The sequence below is a fragment of the Trichoderma camerunense genome (genome assembly GCF_050948025.1).
Source record: "Trichoderma camerunense strain CBS 138272 chromosome Unknown V8C40scaffold_15, whole genome shotgun sequence".
NCBI classification, from domain to species: domain Eukaryota; kingdom Fungi; phylum Ascomycota; class Sordariomycetes; order Hypocreales; family Hypocreaceae; genus Trichoderma; species Trichoderma camerunense.
The window spans coordinates 664,092-683,113 of NW_028145355.1; the positions used below are offsets into that span (position 1 = coordinate 664,092).

Below are 19,022 nucleotides of genomic sequence, written 5' to 3' on the forward strand. Positions count from 1 at the left end.
GCTCAAACAAAATCTTGATTCATCCACACTAAGGATGATGTGGTACAGCAGAACTAAGCAGTCTCAATATACCTGTTGAATTCCCTAGAAAATCCAATTAGCATGCGTGCAAATCTTAGATTATTTGCAGTGACAACTTACCAGTCAGTGACGGCTTCCCTCCACACCCTCAACTCATGTCGTCGTGAAAGAGCAAAAAAGTCAACAAACTCGTCACCCATAATCTCCCTCGCAACACTGCCTTTCGCACTGAATCGCTCGAGCGCACTACCGAGACTGTTTGGTAAGCGCTCCGCCGGCTGGTCCTCCGGCCTTGATGCCTCGGGAGGAATTGGGATCTCTAGTTGCTGCTTAATGCCCCTCATGCCGGCATTGAAGATGGCAGATAGAGCGTAGTGGGGGTGGATGTCTGCGCCGGGGACACGGATTTCGAAACGTGTCGCTGAAGGCTTGCAGCTTGGAGGGGCGACAAGACGGATGGATGAGAGACGATCTTCGAAGCCCCAGCTGACGTTTACAGGGGCCCAGTAGTTCTCGACCAGACGTTTGTAGGAGTTGATGTTGGGTGCGAGGAGAGGCATGATGTCTGGAAGAGCAGTGATGATGCCAGCCAGGAATTGGCGGCCAATGTCGGATAAGTGTGTGAGATCGGGCCATTTGGGGCTGGGATCGGGTGTGTCGCGGGCGAAGAGGTTATGGCCTTGGAGATTGGTTAGGGAGACGTGGATGTGGCCGGAATTTCCAGGAAGCCCGTGAAGCGGCTTGGCCATGAAGCATGGTGTTATGCCGTGCTCGACGCCCAAGGATTTACAGACAAGCCTGAAGAAGCTTTAGTTGATAATCTGGACACTGGATAGTTGTCACATACTTGAAGATTGAGACGTTGTCAGCCATTTGAGTAACTGGTGAAACAGCCAATGCCTGTCCAAATACGTTAGCACAATGATGCGTCTAAGAATTAATCCATCTCTCGCTGCTTACAGCTTCATATACGCAGGGCCCACTCTCCGTGTGCCATCCCTCAACAGGGCAATTCGCCTGCAGACTCTGATCAAAAATGTCATGAAAATATCTCTTGGCCAGGATAGGACGTGAGACACTGTAGCCAAAATTCCCCGCTGTTACGGGCCGCAGGCTCTGTGGCGTGTTGGAGGAGAGATATGCAGCAAGGTTCTGTCGTCCATGCGGAGCATTATATCCATCCTCGCTGGGAGTCTGGAAGTTCATGAACTCGAGCTCAACTATGACAGAACATTAGCAATCTATCTTGTAGAAGATTACGAGCTTGATTGGTGTGCTTACCTCCAGCCAAACCCAGGAAGCCAGACGCAGCCATAGAGTCCGTCAGAGATCTAACAAGGCCACGTCCATCTGCGACGACAGACTGTTCTGCAAGAAAGAAGCGCAACAAAAAGAAAGGAATATTATCTTCAAAGGGCAGTCTTCGCATTGATTCCAGATCAACAACGGCGTTAAAGTCCGCATAGCCCGTCTTGGCGCTGGTCAAATTGCTCTCTTCTGAATACAAGAGGTCATGCATGTCCCAGCCAAAAATAGCAGAGCTCATGCCGAAGCCTCCCTTGAGGCTGGAGAGGAACTTGCTCTTGTTCATAATCTTGCCTCGAAGAATGCCATCGCAGTCAATGCCTGCGACTTTGACCTTGGTGTCGTTGGCCAGGAGTCTCTTAAACTGACTAATCGTGGCATCTTCGTCCTCGACGCCGTTGACAAGGTCGTCCATGGGGGGCCGATTGTGATTCTTGAGGGATTCTTGTGGAGACATTGTGTCGTTGATACTCATGGCCTGCTGTTTGCACGAGATTAGAGGGCATGTAGAGAGTGATGAAAAGTCCACGAGTTCTTATCTATTCTTGATAAAACGATAATTTGTCCTTTTTGCGCTGTTGCGCTGTTTTACAACGTGTAAGTGTATTTCTCGGGAGGGAGAGAACGCCGCGGCACTACGTGAGAGATCCGCGCTCTCCAAATCTCCCATAGTACTCCTCCACTTCTTGACCGAGAAGATCTCACACCCCACGAGATGACTATACATCTAGTGTAGCCGCGTTATCCAACCCCATGAATTTCACTCGAGGCATGAACAGAATAAGCCCATAGAACAATTCCATCTATAGTGGCTGCGACGCGGCTACGAGCGCGGAGCAAAAAAAGCCAATCATCGTCGTTTCCGCGGTGTGGGTGGAGATGGCACCGTCAATGCAATGCCCACATGATGATGGCAGTTAGCTTTGCCTAGATTGGGATCGAGGTTGATTGTGGCAAGCCCACTAGTTGACAGGTCGATATGAACTGTATAACCGCGGAACTTTACCAATACGACGCACGTTGATACTCCAATATGGAACGGAAAGCGCGGTGGAGCGACCGGCTTAAATTGCCGTGTCATATCTATATCCCTTCTGATGATGTGGTCGTATAGTATAGCAATTAGATCAGCTATCGATATTATCGGGATCTTTACGCTATGGGTTCCAGGCCTCAAGCCATTCCGCGGGTCTACACCGTGGCAATCCTCGAATGTGACACGCCTATCGAGCCAGTTGTGAAGCAGTTCGGTTCGTATGAAGACATCTTTGAACGTTTCTTGAGAAATGGACTGGCCAAGTATCTGAAGCATACTGCGTCTCAGGATGTGGATCTTCGACTGATGAAGAGTAACATGGTGGATTTGGGGGACCTGCCAGGTTTTGATCAAGTTGACTGTCTCCTTCTCACTGGAAGTAGTAAGTCTTGTTATTGAATATGTTACGAGATGATGATTTTGGCTGTTGACTAACATTGAACCCAAAGAACACAACTCATTTGAAGATGACCCCTGGATTCTACGACTTGTTGAGTACATCCGTACTGCATACCAGACGACCAAGTTGCCAATTGTTGGAATATGCTTTGGCCATCAGATCATTTCCCGAGCTCTAGGTGGTGTCGTACAGCGTAATTCCAAAGGATGGGAGGTGTCCGTTGACCACATCGACCTCACACCAAAGGGCCGCGAGCTCTTCAATTCCGCATCAATAGTAAGTCAAGAGACAGATTTCTACTCCATATAATAGCTATTAACATAAGAGCAGGATCTTCATCAAATGCATCGAGACGCAGTCCTCCAACTCCCAGACGGAGTTCAAAACCTCGGAACGAGTCCAGTGTGCGGTATTCAAGGGTTATACGCACCAGGACGAATATTCTCCCTACAAGCACACCCAGAATTTAATGGGGTAATCATGTTGGAAATCCTTACACTAAGGCGGAGCCAAAACGTGTTTGATAAAAAAATGTTTGAGGGTGCCATATCAAGGGCCGATGCTCATCATGATGGAGCCATGGTTGGAGAGGCGGTTTGGAAGTTTCTAATGGAGGGTTGATGGGCTGCGAAATTGTACTAGTGAATTCATAGAATGTTTTTATTGCAAAACGATATTTTCTATTAATATTCAAGAGTAACCGCAGACATCTTGATGCTTGGCAGAGGGCACTGACTGTATTAGATTTCCCTCCATAACTGTGGGAATCAGCACGTCAAGTTCAAGTACCGATACGTACATCATATCATCAATCTTATAGACCATAAGAATTGAATAATTGCTGTAATAAAAGCCGTAGAATATAGGAAGGTGTTTCCTTGACTTAAATCCTTTTTTTTTTTTTAAAAAAAAAAGCACATGCAAGTGGGGCACTTGTAGGCAAGTTCATTCCCAATACCATTATAGGCGACAAAATAAAATTTCTTTTATATAAACATGTAATTATCCATGTATAAAATCTCATTGATAATATTAGACACGTTGAGACCTGAATTTTATCCTTGCTTTTCCTTGACGTGGTAGCTCTTCAGCTTAACGAAAGCATCATAACCGCGTGGCCCCAAGGTGCAGCCCAAGCCAGACTTTTTCCAACCAGTCCATGCAAGGTCCTATAATAATACAATTAATACTCATTGATGGATATTTCATAGAACAGACAGAGAGTGTGCACTTACAGGGTTTGGATAGTCACAGCGATTCACAAACACGGTACCAGCCTCAAGCAACTCAATCAACTCCTCGCCGCGGGCAATGTCCTTTGTCCACACGCTCGCAGTCAAGCCGTATTCGGTATCATTCATCAATCGCACCGCCTCATCATCATCTTTGACCTTTGCGACGGGAATCACTGGTCCGAATGTTTCCTCACGCATCACATCCATGTCGTGTGTAACGTTGGTGAGCAGAATGGGTGCGACAAAGTTTCCGTCCTTGGAAGCGCTGGTAAAGGACTTGTTGTCGGGACTTGCGTTGACGGCACCCTTGGCAAGGGCATCAGAGATTTGCGCGTTGATGGTCTTTTCAGCGGCGCGAGAGATGACGGGACCGACCATTGTGTTGGTATCAAAGGGATCGCCAAGAGTGTACCTGAATTGACAAGCAATTAGCAAGGAATCAGTCAGTTTGGGAATCATACGGGATAAACTAACTTCTTCAGCTCATCCTGAAGCGCCTTGACAAACTGATCATGCACATCCGCATGGACATAAATCCGCTCCACGGCGCAGCAACTCTGACCAGAGTTAAACACAGCACCATCCACCAACTGCTCAGCAACATACGCCAGATCCGCATCTGGTCGCACATACGCCGGGTCATTGCCACCAAGCTCCAAGTTGACAGGAACGGTGCTATCCGCCACAGCTTCGCGGATGGCAAGCCCTCCCGCAGTCGAGCCGGTGAAGCTCACCAGACCCAGCTCTGTCAGCTTGACAATCTCTTTGAGTGTGGCGGGGTTGCCTGACTGGACGACTTGGAGGACATCTTTGGGTAGGCCAGCGGTGGCGAAGATTTCGGCAATTCGCTCGCCTACGAGAGGCACCTGCGGAGAGGGCTTGAGGATGACGGAGTTTCCGGCGAGGAGAGCGGGAACGAGAGCGTTGACGATGATGAGGTAAGGGAACTAGTTACGCCTGTGAGCAACGACTGCTCATCCAATATTATTTGTCTCTGGCATTGTATGTACTTACGTTCCATGCAAAGACGATCAGTGTTGGCCCAACGGGAATTTTCTTAATCTCCCTCTTGAACCCGGCCTCTTTTATCCTCCCAGGCAAGCTGGCCAGCGACTCCTCCGCAATCTCAAGCAGATAATCGGCACGCTTCTGCATCGTCTCAATCTCCTTGTGACTGAAGGCAACTGGACGTCCAATCTGCTCTGAAAGCTCGCGGCCAAGCTCCATCTTGCGCTCCTGGATAATCGCCAGGGCCTTGGTTACGATGACGCGACGCTCAGCGAGGGGCAACTTGCGATAGGACTCAAAGGCCGCTTTGGAGCGGCGAGCGATATCGCGAGCTTCATCGAGCGTAGTTTCTGGACGTTCGCAGATGACCTTGTTGGTCGTGGGGGAGATGGTCTTGATGGTAGACATTGTCTGTCAAGGTGAGATAGCGAAGTCAAATGAGAGAATGATGGCCCAATGGTGGTTCGTTGATGCTACATTCCTTGACGACTTCATATCTGTCCGTTTCGGAGATGGAAATATTATACCTTTCCACCCCCCACGTCATCGCAATTCAGGGTCCATCTCAATACGTAGATCGATCATAGCTCAGCATCTTCCCCATGTGTTCGTTGAGCTATCCATCCGTGGATAATACCCCGCGAAGGTGGAGGGCGCAATGTGTTGTGATTGGCAGGGCATCGCGATTAGCGGATCGCGGTAGACGACAATGAGATGATGGCACTGTTGACACGGATAAATTCCATATTCGATAAACTGTCCAAGCAATCCAGCAGCAATCACAAAAGGTGCGTGTGGACACATGGTGGTGTGGAGGAGAAATTGAGGTGCTGTGGTGCCGAAAACGGACCAGCCATCAGCAACCATTAACTATAGCGCGTTTGTCCCCTAAAACGCTAACCGCGCAGTGGTCACACGGCACTGCGGTCCGCTATCGCTAGGCGGCTATTATCAATTATGGGCCTGCGCAGCTCAACACCACATGCATGCGAGCATCACTGCCTCTCCAGATGCGGATGATAGATTGTCTAGGAGTTCGATGTGTGTGGGGGCAAGATACAGGTACAGCTATTTATGTATCGTATCGTGAAGAGAGAACAAAAAAAGAAATCAAGTTTACTCCAATATCTCAGGTTTGAAGCATACACATCCAATACATCACATCAAATCTCACCATGGTTGGACGACTTTCTGGAAAGAACGCCATCATTACAGGCGCAGCCGGGTATGTTCCATATGGATTGTAAACAAACGCTCAACTAAAAACCAACCTGCAGCGGCGTCGGCCTCGAGTCCACCATTTTGTTCCTGCAAGAGGGCGCCTCCGTCCTCATGACAGATGTCAACGCCGCAGCCCTTGAAAAAGCCCTGGCCAAGGTGAAGAGCGTCGTCACGACCATCCAGGGCAAAGTCGATACAAAAGTCGTCGACGTCTCCAAAGAGGACCAAGTCGAGGCCGCGGTGGCCGTCGTCGATGGCTGGGGCGGCGTTGATGTCATGTTCAACAACGCCGGCATCATGCACCCCAAGGATGGCGACTCAGAGGAGTGCCCCGATGACATCTGGGACTTGACCATGAACATCAACGTCAAGGGCGTGTGGTACGGCTCCAAGCATGCTGTTCGCTCTCTCAGGAAACACGGCAAGACCAAAGGCAGCATCATCAACACAGCCTCCATGGTCGCCATTGTTGGTTCGGCCACGCCACAAGTTGCGTATACGGCAAGCAAGGGCGCTGTCCTGGCTTATACGCGTGAGATGGCCATTGTACACGCGCGAGAGGGTTTCCGCTTCAACTCTCTTTGCCCCGCTCCCTTGAAGTAAGTTGTATCATACCATGCCATGTTGTCATTGAATCTAACTTCTGGTTGCCAGCACCCCCATGCTTCAAGAGTTCCTCGGAGACGACAAACCCAAGCGCTTCCGTCGCGAAGTTCACTTCCCCACTGGTCGTTTCGGTGAGGCCATTGAGCAGGCACAGGCGGCCGTCTTCCTGGCAAGTGACGAGAGCAGCTTCGTCAATGCCCATGATTTTGTCGTAGACGGTGGCTTAACAAAGGCGTACGTGACGCCCGAGGGTCCAGCGACTGCAGCGCCTCAAAATCAGGGAAAATAAAAATTGGATGCTTCATGTCGTTGGAGATTTTGTACAGTCAGTCTAAAGTTAAATTAAGCTCAATTTTTTCAAGCAAACGAGATCCAGATCTCCTGTTCCTGCATAACTCTGCATATTGCCCACGGATTTTGCTCGCTCTGTGGCCGTGTCCAGATGTGCTCAAGAAGCGTCAGTGTGCTCGAAATGTTGCCCAGTCCAATCGTCTGGAACATGCATTCCAAACGTCGTCGAAGCTGGTCTCTTCGCGATTCGTCCAGTGTGCATGAGCCGACAACCGCCAGGACCCAACAGAGACTGGTGTTGATGCGCGCTGTTGGCGGGAGCTGTTCGAGATAGGAAAAAGTTTCGGACACGGCGTTGTCGATGCTTGTCCTTTGTAAACCTCCGCTTGTAGCTTCACTCCTGAAGACCGTGAGAAGGTACAAGTAAAGCGCTTGCTGGAACATGTAGCCACAAAGAATGACTTCCTTGGTCGCATCTGGGTTGGGCGTAAACGACAAAATTTCAGCCCGCAGCGTCGCAAATGTGAGAAAATCGTCGGGTGATGGGAAAGGCGGGTCGACATCGGCACCTCCTGTGATGGCACGCCTCCCAAACTCGAATATCTGGGGTATTAGGAGTAAAAGCTGCAGCCAGCACCCGCAAAGCTGGCCGATATATCCCGAGGCAACTAGGTTGTGGGCCTCGAGTTCGAGTGTCAGGTTCAAGAGCGGCGCATTCCTTGAGGCGGAACTTGCGGAGATCATGCTGATGGTGACTGTGTAGACGTAGTACTCGATGATGAATTTCTTGAGATCGTCGCGGACAATGTGGTTGTGGTTTGTGATGAGATCAACCGAGAGTGGCTCGACGGCTTGTAGATGGTCAAACACCACGCCATTTGTATCCCCTCTAGCAGTCTGGCATAATGTCAGTATAATATCCAACAAAACACCAAGCCGTGATTCTCAACAACATGAACATACCTCTGTAAAGCACATCACCAGAGCTCCAATCGTCACCCAGAGGGGACTTGGGTCGGATCCACTGATATATGCACTGATGGCCTGTCGAAAGCTCCTGATCGAGTTGGTGTAGTACCGCTGAGCCACCGCCTTGAGATCTCTCCGCTCCTCATAAACGGCACGATGCGCAGCGCTCTGGGAAAGGACCAGCTGGAGGACGAGTTTGTTGGAAAAAGAAAGCGGCACAAGTTGAAGGACAAACGGATTGGACGATGTCGACCCGTTGCCCATGCTAACAGCCGTCCGAGCCAGGTAATGGCTCATGAGATCAAACGTGCCATTCTCCGCCTCTGGAATCATGGATGGAGGCCGTGGAACCGCACCCATCATCAATCCAGGCAAGCCCAAAAGCCTTGACATGTCAATGTCCGCCAGGCCCATCAGCACGTTGTCGTCGTAGCGCTCATCATCATCGTCATCTACTTGTAGGTCCAGCAGCTCATCCGGAACATCCTCATCCTCATCCATCATCTCCATGGCAACTCCCACGTCATCAGATGACTGCTGCATCGACATGCGACGATCAAAGGGGGATGCCAGCATGCCTGAGGTGTCGGGGTCAGGAGGGGACGAATATTGACCCTGCATTGGGATCTGGCTCACGACTGGTGGCGACGCGCTGGTGCTGGTGCTGGTGCTGCTCCTCCGCACGGCTGGGCCCTCCTCCATCTCTGTGCCGTCACCATGTTGTTCGGCATTAGTTGGAGACAGGTTCTGGCGCTCTTGTTGATCTCCGTTCAAGACACTACGGTTTGTACCTGAACCTGAATTCGAATCTGCATTGCTAACTCGGCGAATGTTGTTGTTGTGTGAACTCGTAACCTCAATCCGCCGGTTGCTCGTCTCGCCACCGCGCGCCGGCCAGTTACACACCAGCTTGTTCCTTTTACAGCCCGCGCACGCCGGCTTCGTCTCGTCGCACTTCTTCTTGCGATTGCGGCATGTGAAGCATCCAGTCCGCACCCGCAGCATTGGCTGCCTCATGGGTCGTGAGCGAGCTGCTGTTCTGGCTTGCGCAATCTCCGACTCAAGCATCATGACCCTTGGGAGTCTACACTGACTGGAAGCTGCTCGTTTTGGTTGATGCGAGTTCCTAGATCTCGCTGTAATCAAGTCAGCCCCATCCCTGGTATGGCAACCATTGGATACGCTAAAATATCCGTTGATGCATCTGGGAGCCAATGATAGACCTGACTAGTGTCAGCCATGGAGTCTGCCAACTTGTTGGAGACGTCGCGGTTATCGTCTCTAGAGAAACAGGGTTCTATTTCTTCCAGTCTCGACGAAGCTATCTAGAGCGAAGGAAAAGGAAGGGAATAAACAAAAGACATCGTACTCAATGACAAACGGCCAACGGGCAGTCGCGGCTCGCAGAAGCAGGAGAATCACGTGTGATTCCACGTATCACACGTGATTCTCAACATACATGTATCTAGGTAGGTAGTCTAAGGACCTGCCCCTACAGATCATGGTCATGATCAAGACGAGACCAACTCGTGGCAATAAAGCCCAACTGAGTCAGCCCAACTATATGTACTTTCATTGATTTGTTTCACAGAAAATGTAGCCGGTAGAGAAGGCTATGCGTCGGATGTCGGTTTGGACGCCGCACGGCCACCTGGGCCAGTCGACTTAACCTAGAGTTTGGGGCAATACAATAATCGTATTATTCGCTACTATTCGATCAATGTACTTTTAAATATATTATACTAGATAAGGTAGTATTAATGACGGAAAATTACCGATATCGATTCTTCTTGCTTTAATTTGATGGTACGATGGTCTGGTCAACAACGTAAGACCTCAAAGCCGAGGTAATGAAATGAGCACGAGCCCTAACAATGATGTAACTCAAATGAAATTTGACCATACAAAAAGCTGTTATACAACCAGATCCTAGATACTCTGCTCGAATCATTTACCACTCAGCTTCAAATTCATTAGAGGTAAATATTTCTGCGACCCGTGAACATCATCCTCCATGAAGCCACCGGATACTGCAGGCTGTCCATTGCGCATACGGGGAATAGTGGCTTTGAATGCTATCGCTTGATCGAAGAAACCACAATATACAATATTATCAACAGACAGGTCGTATAACTCTGCAATTAATTCGGGTCGAAGAAGGCCAGAATTCTTGACTTTGTCATACGTCTCTTTGTCGTTGAAGATAATGTCGAATGTGATTTCGTATGGGCCCGCGTTTTTCGACCTAATAACCTTTGCTGCCTCTCCAATTGTCTGAGGGAAAGGAGTAGGTTCCACGATCTCAGGTACTGCAGTGGCGGGTGCTGGGTATAGACATTCATCCTCAAGTTGGAAATTTGTGTCAGCACCCTGATGCCTACGTCGTAATCGTTCTCCCGTTCCGACAAGCAGAGCTTCAAAAGAGAATAGCGTCTTCTGTTTGCTTTGATCCCCGTCAAGAATTTCCGTGGCGTCTTCTTCCCCATCTTCTAAGTTCATCAAATGATAGACTGAAAACTCAGCACAGAGACCTGTCTCAATCTCTCCCTTTCCACCCAGCCCAAAGCCAAAGTTGCCGCTCGTGGCTTTTTGACCTTTATATGGTCCATGGACACACCCAACTCTAGCAGTCGAAGCAATGCTAGTAGCTGTGGCCTGTGTCTCGGCGAGGGCTTCAGCAACCAGAAACACGTTTTTTGCATGGACGGCCTTGTTGGCCTCGTCGTAGCCGTATACATGGAAACCAAGCTCCCATTTCTCGGTAATATGTTCGTGCTGCTTAGCCACATACGCCTTGATTCTATCCAAAAGGGGATGTAGCTGAGAGATCAAAGTCGGATCCACAAAGGATCCCATAAACATAGTCCGGTAACCGATTACTTTGGCACCTTCTAGTTTAACTGTGTAACAACCGCCGTCTCTTTTTGAAGAGTGAAATGTGGTTCCATTGACCCTGACAGAGCAGTTATCCGATAGCGGCAAATAGGTCGAGGAAGTAAGATCGATGTATCCTCCAGGGCCGTGAAGCTGGTCAGGGCGAGATTTCTCGTATAGTGTATGAGCAGCGACGGTGGTGGGAGTACAAACAGCTCCAGGGAGAAGCGGTCTCACATCAAACGTGCCGTCTCTGTAGATCATTGCCTGGGACGAGGGGCTCTTGGGTGTAGCACATAAGCCGCCGCATTCCATAATTTTGCCCATATGTGTGAATCCGCCCAAAACATGACTGTCAAGGGAAAGGACGGGGCGATGAGATTGATCAAAGGCATGATAGGCGCAAAAGGCAACATATGGCGCTGGATCGTAGGCACGGCCGCCAATTATTATGTCAAAGTCTGGATGAGTAGACATGGCTCGTACGTAGGGCTCTGGGCCCATTTGTCCAACAATTGTTTTGGTAGCCTCGACGTCCTCAGCAGTCAAGGGGGGCACGCAGGGGCCGCAACCTGAGACATTTCCCGTACGCAGCCGTTCCAATACGGTACTGCCGTCAATATTGCTATATATCGCCAACACTTTCAGCTGAGCAGCACTGAACGACAACCAACTGTTATTAGCAAATAGTCCAAAAGATACATGACTGAGTGATTACGCTTACCTGTTGTCTGAAGACGCCATAATCTCTTTGATGATATCGACAAGCTCTTTGACGTGACTGTTGCTTCCATCTCCTCCTGCTGATCCAATAAGTACCGGAAGACGGTATTTAGTGACTATGGCGACAAGCTTCCGTAGATCCCTTTCATAAGATGCGCGAGGACAGGTCATTGTTCCTAATGCCAGCTTCATGGGCCCTGAATCGGTAGAGCCCGAGTCCAAAATGATTGCAGTGGGTATTTTACTGATCAATGAGTATTCTAAAGCATCCTTGATGTCGGATTCATCGAAGCCATAGCCTAGCATCCCAATTGGTGTAATAATGCGGCAGAGCGGCTCAAGGCCTGGTGTGAGGGTGGCAACGGAACCCATATTGCAGAGGTAGCGCAAGAACACTGGGATAAGTAGAATGTTCAAATGAGTCTTCACAAACTCAGATAATTGACTTGTTTATTACAAGTTTGTATCTTATATACGTGATGCAATATACAGCATATAGAGACACTCTCTTGCTGTGCTACGGTGTTCAGACGAATTCCGCTCCGACTTCCCGCACGCCGATCAGCCACACTCGGCCCGACAAGCGATATTCGCATACGGAGCGAATATCGGTCGCCAAACTTGTCTCTGTCACAGCGAATTCGAGGCCACTTCGAGTCTCTTCATGTCCACACACACAGCACAGACTCGGGAAATTCTTTGATAGTGCCGAGGATGCCGGCCGTAAAGCGAACTTCTATTGCATGCACGACGTGCCGGCAGGTCAAGGTTTGTTCTCCACGTCTTACTCCATCATTAAGAGGGTCCCGTTTTTGTTAACTTATTTTGTAAAGCTGCGATGTGATGCTCAGCAACGATTCCCGGCTCCTTGTACGAGGTGCGAGAAGCAAGTGAAAACATGCGTTTTTGATCCAAGATTCAAGCGACAAGTAGTCAGAGGGTAGGTAAACAGCACTTTTCCTGTCTCGTTTGTAAAATCTCATTATCTCTAGGACTCTACAGAAAGTGATTGAGGAAAAAGAAGAACTCGAGAAGCTCATTGATTCGTTGAAGAATGATTCAAGAGCTTCTGATGCCAGTCCATCAATAAATTCCAAGAATACAAAGACGCCTGAAGACATTGAAATTGAGGTAGATGATTTGCGACCTGCTGCGACACCATCTTCTACAACGGCAATATATGAGCTCGCCGGTATACATTTCGGGCCTCTTGTCATTAACGAGCTTTTAGAACAGCAAGTTTCAATCCCATCCCGCCGAGAAAAATTATTCTAACTCGACACAGCTTTTATATCAATTATTTTCATCATGTTCCGTTTATAACCTCCGGCAAATCCGCTGACTGGCTCCATCAAGAAAGCGAGCTTCTATTCTGGACGTTGTTGCTCATCTCAGCGCGAAATCACCCCATTCACTCCCAGCAATTTACACGACTCAAAGCCGCTTTTCACAAACTACTTTCTGAATACTTGATTAGATCAATCCGCAATATTTATACAGTCCAATCACTCTTGTTGTTTTGCGCCTGGCCTATGCCAGTCATGACCCAGAGTGATGATCCAAGTTGGAATTACTGCAATCTTGCAGTATCAGCTGTGCAGCAAATAGGAATTCGCGAATCTCTTCCGACCATGGGAGACATATCTCCCGACACTCTGGTGTATTTTAAATCATGGCTTGGTTGCTTTGTTATGAGTACAGAGTCAGTTTCACCAAATCCCCTTCCAAATATGTGAAACAAGATCGAGGCTTTTGACATTTCTGCTGCTTAGACTAGCAACTGACCATGGCTTTCCACCACCGATGACATCCGTCGCTGGACGACTGCCAAACATCAAGTCGCATATGCAGCAATATTTTTCTGAAGAGTTTTGGGCGCGGTGTGAACTACAGGAATACTCCATTCGAGTTTCTACGATGATGTCCGGTATCTCTCCAAGTCAACTTCAAATGTCGATTTTAAACCTTCTTGAGCGCGACCTGGATTCTTTGGGAGCCAGAAGACCGGATCCACTATCTCAGAGATATCAAATTGACTTTTTGGCAGCAAAATTGCGCCTATGCGCTATACCTCTGTTGGCTTTAAAGTCAAGAGAAATGGAAAGAAGATCAAGCGCTCAGGAGAGGGCAGTTTGGTACAGAGGGTTCCATGCAGCCGTGCAACTTGCTAGTATCTATTCAAGTCTCCGTCCACACAATATGCCGCCCTTGACCGATGAATCATCATCTCACGGAATTCGCAAACTTGAGAGGGCAGCGGTGTATTATCCAAAACATCTTTTCCGCGTATTGTGCATCGGCGGGATGTATTTGACAAAATTCCTGGCTATGGCCCAAGACATTGAACCTCAAGAGCGAACTTTGGCCCGCAACAAGATTAAAGAAGTGTACGAAACATTTCTCTCTTGGTCCACCGAGGAACTAGACGAACCTTTTCGAACTGCAAGAATGATCGGTCTTTTATCTCGGCATGCAGAAGACAAGATATCATCGGCATACTTTAGCGATACCAGCGGAGATCCGAGTCCGACGATAGTAGATGATGGTGTGAAGATTGCGAGCAAGATTCGCGAGTGCATAGCGGTTATTCCTATCACACGGCCGACTAATCCCACGATGCAGTCATTAAATTCAAATTTAGTGACTTCAGAAAGCCATCATAGGCCTTCTATACCTGAAAACTCACTATCTGACTGGAACGATTGGCTTCCTAATACGTATGATGACCTCTTGGGATTCTTGGGGTCACCCTCAAATAACTTTTTTGATGAGCTATGGACACAGCCCTAGGGAGATTATTAATTCTGTACTTTTAAGGCTTTTATGGTAATTTGCACGATTTACAACGATAATGGAAAGTAAAACACTTATTGAAAAGCACAGGAATCTGACCTAATGCCCTCTAGGATGTGATGCATCAGGGGCCGTATACTACAGCTCGGCGACAACTAACCAATAAATAATATGATGAACACCTCTGTCTACTTTCGAGTTGCATTCTATAGCTGAACCATCATACTTTATTATTTGCGCATCAGCGAATCCAAGAACTTTAAGGCATGACCTTGGCATTTGAGACTCTCATGCTTCGCACCCTCTACAATGTCAAATTGAACATTTATCCCATCTCCTCTCCACAAAGTTTGCAGTCTTTTCAGAGTATCCAGCCTATTTTTCACCATCTCTTTGTGTTGTACTCCATTCGACTCTTTGTCCGGCTCTGAGCCAGCTACCGCCCCGGCACTACGTGTTGTTCGCAACTTCCGTAGCCAGATCCAGAATTCTTCTCCCCCGTGAATCTCGGTATCAGCGTCGCCTACGAGGAGCTGAATGTGTACCTGTTCGATCAAATCCTTGTCGATGCATAGGCCAAATAGCTGCTCAACATCTGCTATGCCTGCCGGCCACTTCATGGACGTGTCTAGCACAGTCACGCTCCCTGGAGCCCCAATGCTGACGGCTGCGAGACGTTCAGGGTAAAGGTAGAGGAATCGGTGTACAAACTGTGCACCGCCGGAGTAGCCCATGAGAAAAACTTTACTTGTATCGATGCCCGGCCAGCGATGAGCCACTTCATCTAGCATACTCAAGAGCGCCAAATCGGATCGTAATGTTCGAGACCGAAGTAACTTGTACGAATCCAAGTCAAACGGGCCATCAAGTCCGGCTGGAAAAAGTGGCGCCATGACAGCACAGGGCGTCGATTCAGCAAAGGGGATAAGTCCTCTATCGATATAGCAATCATCACGCAGAGTGCCATGTATGAAGACCAACAATGGAAGCTTTTGAGGAGCCGTCTGTGACCCTGCTTGGCTTTGGGCTATTGAGATGAACTTGTAAGGATCAGGTGGTATGTAGAGGTCGTATGAGACACGAGGTTCTGATGCTAGGGCTCGTCGTGGGATTTTCCCTATAAGGTATGCCGACTTTAGGAATTCCGGAGGAACATCAGCGGTGCTTGTAAGAGTATCCATATTGAAGAGTCGATTATATTGGGTGAATCTTTCCGATACAACTGAACCTAACCTCTGGTGATACTGACCCAATGTCACAGTGGCTTATATTTGTTCATACTAGAAAGTAAACACTAAGCGAAACTCGCTTCATAATATCTTTCAGGCTTAGACAGATTGGGCTGCGGATCACATCTCAGTTTGATCTTCACGCTCGGTATAAAACTTGAAGCGAAATTCGCTCCAGGTGTCAATTGCATGTGATCCCGGTTTCCCCCATCACGCTTCCGAATGAAATAAACTACAAAGCAGGTAGCGCTAGTGAATTTAGACTCACAGCTCTATCGAGTTCACGTCAATGTGCCGATTTCCGAGCCCAGAATCGTAATGATTCCGGGGAAGTCTTCAACATCAGATGACGCTACATAAATTGCGGCTAAATTATATCAAATAGTTTTGTCAACGGTTCAAAATTACAAGTAGACTAGAATGCCTCGGTTGTAAACATTTGTGACACAAAAATGCTACCGTATGTATGTCGACTCAATCTCGACTCATGCGATACCCCGGGGCAGTGCAAGGCCGCGTACGCTCTCAGTCGTAATCTCAGATACTCCTTTTCATATTCAACATGAAGAAAGAGGAAAAAAGAGGAAAAGATGTGCACTTCTGTTGGAAAATAGAGAGATCTCAGCCCTTCGGCGATGCCAGCTGTGCCAATCGGAGTACTGCGCTTATTGCTCCGAGTTTCGCTCTACCCCGAGCTACTGCTGTCACTCCACTTTACCCCAGGTTTTAGAATCGTTGACAGAAACCGCTGGATGGTTGAGATCTCAAGAATAATACAAATACTGCGTAACAGCAAATACACTTTCAATGGTTTGTCAAAAGACTTCTTAATCACGCCTGCATTGACACCTTTAGCATTCATACCGCATTATCCAATTACAACCTACGTTTTTAAATCTTCCAAAATGTCAAAGGACAATCCAGAGCCGAGTATTACCACCGATTTCGAATTGGGCAAGACAGATACCTCGCATGTTGAAAATCCAGTCGAATCGAACCTCGATGAGAAGCAACGCCGCAAGCTCAAATGGAAGCTCGACTGGTTTATATTGCCGCTCATTTCAGCCGTCTACTTCTTTGGTTCTATGGTAATTGAAGCCATTATTCACCGGGACATACTTCCGATGCTGATGCCGCGTGGATAGGATCGCTCTGATTTGGCAAATGCTCTAATTGCCGGTCTGGAAGAAGACCTACATCTTACACCGCAGGACTACTCAAACGCTTCCTCCATGTTTTTGGTTTCCTATGTTGTATTCCAGCTACCAGGCACACTATTGATCAAGAAAATACGAGCACCAGTGCAGTTTTGCGGCGCCATGATACTTGTAAGCTGACATTATTCTAATGTTTGACGAATTATTCAGAAGGCTAACAATTCTTCTATAGTGGGGTTTATTCACAGTCCTCACGGTTCTAGTCAAAACCAGCGGTCAATTGATAGCCATTCGATTCCTCATCGGTGCAGCAGAAGCCTTTGTTCAAGGCGGCGCATTTTGTATGGATGCCAAAAGCAAACCCCGTTTCTAAATACAGGACATACGATACTAATACGTCACATTTTCTGATAGATCTTTCATTTTGGTACGAATACCACGAGCTTGCTACTCGGAGTGCAGTTTTCTTCTCAACATCAACCCTCGCCGGTGCCTTTAACGGATTACTTTCCTACGGAATCAGCAAGAATTTAGATGGAAAAAATGGATGGAGAGCTTGGAAGTGGATCTTCTTGATTGAAGGAGTCCTGCCTATCGGTTTCGCATTTGTTGTTCTCTTCTTACTTCCAGCTTCGCCTTCAGAAGTGCGCTACGGTTTCACCGAGACAGAGAAAGAAGAGTTGGTCCAACGAAGCGAGCGAGCCCACAATTCAGCAGAAGCGCGCCTACAGCCGAAGAAAATATTGAAGCTCCTGATGAGCATTCACTTCTGGCTATTCACTATTTTATACTGTGTCTCTCTTTTCACAATATCTTCCCTATCTAATTTCCTACCCGCGCTCGTTCGTGTAAGTCAACTATTAATCCACTGAAGGAGAAACCCCGCGTCCCATATACTAACCATGGACAGGGTTTTGGATACAGCTCAATCGGAGCTCAGTTGTTCACAGTGATCGTATACGTATGCGCTTGCTTGGGCATACTATTCTTCGCCAGAATTGCCGATAAAACAAATGCTCGCGGCCTCACTGTTGCAATCTCTTCTCTTGGAGGGATTGTAGGGTACGCAATGTTGATTGGACTTGAGAATCGCGACGCTAGATTTGCCGCCACTTGCCTAGTCGCCTTTTGCATGTTTTCCAAGGTTGTTTTAGTTCTGTCTTGGGCAGCCATGAACTTTGTCGGTTATACAAGGAGGTAAGCTATTGCCCATTGTTATCAACTTATATGCATTCCATGAACGAGCAGAACTTTCTAACTTGTGTGGCAAAGGGGTGCTGCTTTAGCCTTGTTTAACATGTTCGCACAGTCGTTCTCGATAGCAGGTAACCAACTTTACACCGATCCGCCATACTGTAAGTACAAATATGTGAAAAAATGAATACAAATAACCGAGTCCGTCTAACAACATCAGACAAGAAGGGAAACACAGCATCATTAGGAATGTCAATTGCAGTGGTCGTGATATCTCTAATTCTTCGATGGTACCTTGGGTACTTGAATGAGAAGAAGAAGCGCGTACAATTCTTGGAGGAGAGCTCTGCTTCTAGGCAGCAAAGCCTCGAAGAGGTTGGAGACACACATCCAGGTATATCCCCCAGCCCATACAACACCATTTTGACTTTGTTATCCTGCTAATCATGGCAACAGACTTCTTTTATACGACATGAGAATAATATCCTACAGCGCTAAATACAAGGTAGTGGGACATTAGTCTTGTTGAGCCCCCCAAGAACTATACGCCCTCTATGGTATATGTTAGAAACCTGACACAAGGAAGCTGCGTGGACCTACGTGGGCTCAAGCTACGATTTGTGGCCCAAATGATGGTAAAAAAGAATCATGTTTCCCTTTTCCGAAGAGGTTTAGAGATAGACACAGTCATTGTCAGATATCTCGCTACAACAAAATAGCCAATTGGGTTATGGTTTCCCTCCTTGACTCCTTGACTACCTTGAACCTTCTGTACCCCAGACTTCTGATAGTCTAGCCTTATACTTCTTCTTCCTCCTCATTTCTTAAAGCTGGCTTGGGAGCGTACGTGCTGTGATGCAGAGAATCTTGGTGTGTGAAATTTAGCGTGTAATATCACGTTTTACTTGGAGATTAGCACTGCATGCTCGCGTTTCTTGGGTCAAGATAGCTATTGTGGTC

At 47.9% G+C, this 19,022-nt stretch overlaps 9 protein-coding genes across 9 annotated transcripts; 4 read left to right on the forward strand and 5 right to left on the reverse strand.

The window, feature by feature from the left end:
• Positions 1–53: 53 nt before the first annotated feature.
• V8C40DRAFT_281254 (glutamine synthetase family protein) lies at positions 54–1,801 on the reverse strand (the record flags this gene model as incomplete). Its single annotated transcript, XM_083221563.1, has 5 exons — positions 54–84; positions 142–819; positions 869–921; positions 982–1,241; positions 1,303–1,801. The coding sequence occupies 5 exons, from the start codon at positions 1,799–1,801 to the stop codon at positions 54–56; spliced, it is 1,521 nt and encodes a 506-aa protein (XP_083070572.1).
• A 684-nt stretch (positions 1,802–2,485) lies between these two features.
• V8C40DRAFT_281255 (type 1 glutamine amidotransferase) lies at positions 2,486–3,383 on the forward strand (the record flags this gene model as incomplete). The annotated part of the gene is made up of 3 exons (XM_083221564.1): positions 2,486–2,744; positions 2,812–3,038; positions 3,093–3,383. The coding sequence occupies 3 exons, from the start codon at positions 2,486–2,488 to the stop codon at positions 3,381–3,383; spliced, it is 777 nt and encodes a 258-aa protein (XP_083070573.1).
• Positions 3,384–3,722: 339 nt separating this feature from the next.
• Positions 3,723–5,816, reverse strand: V8C40DRAFT_252006 (Aldehyde/histidinol dehydrogenase). Its single transcript, XM_083217292.1, has 4 exons — positions 5,012–5,816; positions 4,472–4,944; positions 3,998–4,409; positions 3,723–3,931 (listed from the first exon to the last, which is right to left on the reverse strand). The coding sequence occupies exons 1-4, from the start codon at positions 5,411–5,413 to the stop codon at positions 3,818–3,820; spliced, it is 1,401 nt and encodes a 466-aa protein (XP_083070574.1). The 5' UTR covers positions 5,414–5,816; the 3' UTR covers positions 3,723–3,817.
• Positions 5,817–6,023: 207 nt separating this feature from the next.
• On the forward strand, positions 6,024–7,199 carry V8C40DRAFT_252009 (uncharacterized protein). The gene is made up of 3 exons (XM_083217293.1): positions 6,024–6,230; positions 6,283–6,825; positions 6,881–7,199. The coding sequence occupies exons 1-3, from the start codon at positions 6,181–6,183 to the stop codon at positions 7,119–7,121; spliced, it is 834 nt and encodes a 277-aa protein (XP_083070575.1). The 5' UTR covers positions 6,024–6,180; the 3' UTR covers positions 7,122–7,199.
• Positions 7,010–9,290, reverse strand: V8C40DRAFT_66300 (transcription factor domain-containing protein). Its single transcript, XM_083223266.1, has 2 exons — positions 8,087–9,290; positions 7,010–8,020 (listed from the first exon to the last, which is right to left on the reverse strand). The coding sequence occupies exons 1-2, from the start codon at positions 9,161–9,163 to the stop codon at positions 7,190–7,192; spliced, it is 1,908 nt and encodes a 635-aa protein (XP_083070576.1). The 5' UTR covers positions 9,164–9,290; the 3' UTR covers positions 7,010–7,189.
• Positions 9,291–10,039: 749 nt separating this feature from the next.
• V8C40DRAFT_281256 (uncharacterized protein) lies at positions 10,040–12,061 on the reverse strand (the record flags this gene model as incomplete). Its single annotated transcript, XM_083221565.1, has 2 exons — positions 10,040–11,624; positions 11,691–12,061. The coding sequence occupies 2 exons, from the start codon at positions 12,059–12,061 to the stop codon at positions 10,040–10,042; spliced, it is 1,956 nt and encodes a 651-aa protein (XP_083070577.1).
• Positions 12,062–12,323: 262 nt separating this feature from the next.
• Positions 12,324–14,554, forward strand: V8C40DRAFT_66307 (Zn(II)2Cys6 transcription factor). The gene is made up of 5 exons (XM_083223267.1): positions 12,324–12,457; positions 12,523–12,629; positions 12,682–12,924; positions 12,975–13,391; positions 13,462–14,554. Exons 1-5 carry the CDS (start codon positions 12,404–12,406, stop codon positions 14,477–14,479), a joined length of 1,839 nt encoding a protein of 612 aa, XP_083070578.1. The 5' UTR covers positions 12,324–12,403; the 3' UTR covers positions 14,480–14,554.
• A 158-nt stretch (positions 14,555–14,712) lies between these two features.
• On the reverse strand, positions 14,713–15,663 carry V8C40DRAFT_281257 (Alpha/Beta hydrolase protein; the record flags this gene model as incomplete). The annotated part of the gene is made up of 1 exon (XM_083221566.1): positions 14,713–15,663. One exon carries the CDS (start codon positions 15,661–15,663, stop codon positions 14,713–14,715), a length of 951 nt encoding a protein of 316 aa, XP_083070579.1.
• A 953-nt stretch (positions 15,664–16,616) lies between these two features.
• On the forward strand, positions 16,617–18,069 carry V8C40DRAFT_276457 (major facilitator superfamily domain-containing protein; the record flags this gene model as incomplete). Its single annotated transcript, XM_083220838.1, has 5 exons — positions 16,617–16,799; positions 16,857–17,039; positions 17,101–17,209; positions 17,283–17,716; positions 17,779–18,069. The coding sequence occupies 5 exons, from the start codon at positions 16,617–16,619 to the stop codon at positions 18,067–18,069; spliced, it is 1,200 nt and encodes a 399-aa protein (XP_083070580.1).
• Between the last annotated feature and the right edge of the window lie 953 nt (positions 18,070–19,022).

What these genes read in the sequence shown, in the direction of transcription:
- V8C40DRAFT_66307 (XM_083223267.1), top strand. Translation starts at nt 12,404, where the DNA reads ATGCCGGCCGTAAAGCGAACTTCTATTGCATGCACGACGTGCCGGCAG. An exon ending in AAGCGACAAGTAGTCAGAGG is followed by an intron (nt 12,630 to 12,681) that starts GTAGGTAAACAG and finishes CATTATCTCTAG; the next exon opens with GACTCTACAGAAAGTGATTG. An exon ending in TGCTTTGTTATGAGTACAGA is followed by an intron (nt 13,392 to 13,461) that starts GTCAGTTTCACC and finishes TCTGCTGCTTAG; the next exon opens with ACTAGCAACTGACCATGGCT.
- V8C40DRAFT_252006 (XM_083217292.1), bottom strand. Translation starts at nt 5,413, where the DNA reads ATGTCTACCATCAAGACCATCTCCCCCACGACCAACAAGGTCATCTGC. An exon ending in TGATCGTCTTTGCATGGAAC is followed by an intron (nt 4,945 to 5,011) that starts GTAAGTACATAC and finishes AGGCGTAACTAG; the next exon opens with TTCCCTTACCTCATCATCGT. An exon ending in GCTGTGACTATCCAAACCCT is followed by an intron (nt 3,932 to 3,997) that starts GTAAGTGCACAC and finishes GTATTATTATAG; the next exon opens with GACCTTGCATGGACTGGTTG.
- V8C40DRAFT_252009 (XM_083217293.1), top strand. Translation starts at nt 6,181, where the DNA reads ATGGTTGGACGACTTTCTGGAAAGAACGCCATCATTACAGGCGCAGCC. An exon ending in ATCATTACAGGCGCAGCCGG is followed by an intron (nt 6,231 to 6,282) that starts GTATGTTCCATA and finishes ACCAACCTGCAG; the next exon opens with CGGCGTCGGCCTCGAGTCCA. An exon ending in CTTTGCCCCGCTCCCTTGAA is followed by an intron (nt 6,826 to 6,880) that starts GTAAGTTGTATC and finishes TCTGGTTGCCAG; the next exon opens with CACCCCCATGCTTCAAGAGT.
- V8C40DRAFT_66300 (XM_083223266.1), bottom strand. Translation starts at nt 9,163, where the DNA reads ATGATGCTTGAGTCGGAGATTGCGCAAGCCAGAACAGCAGCTCGCTCA. An exon ending in TGGTGATGTGCTTTACAGAG is followed by an intron (nt 8,021 to 8,086) that starts GTATGTTCATGT and finishes ACATTATGCCAG; the next exon opens with ACTGCTAGAGGGGATACAAA.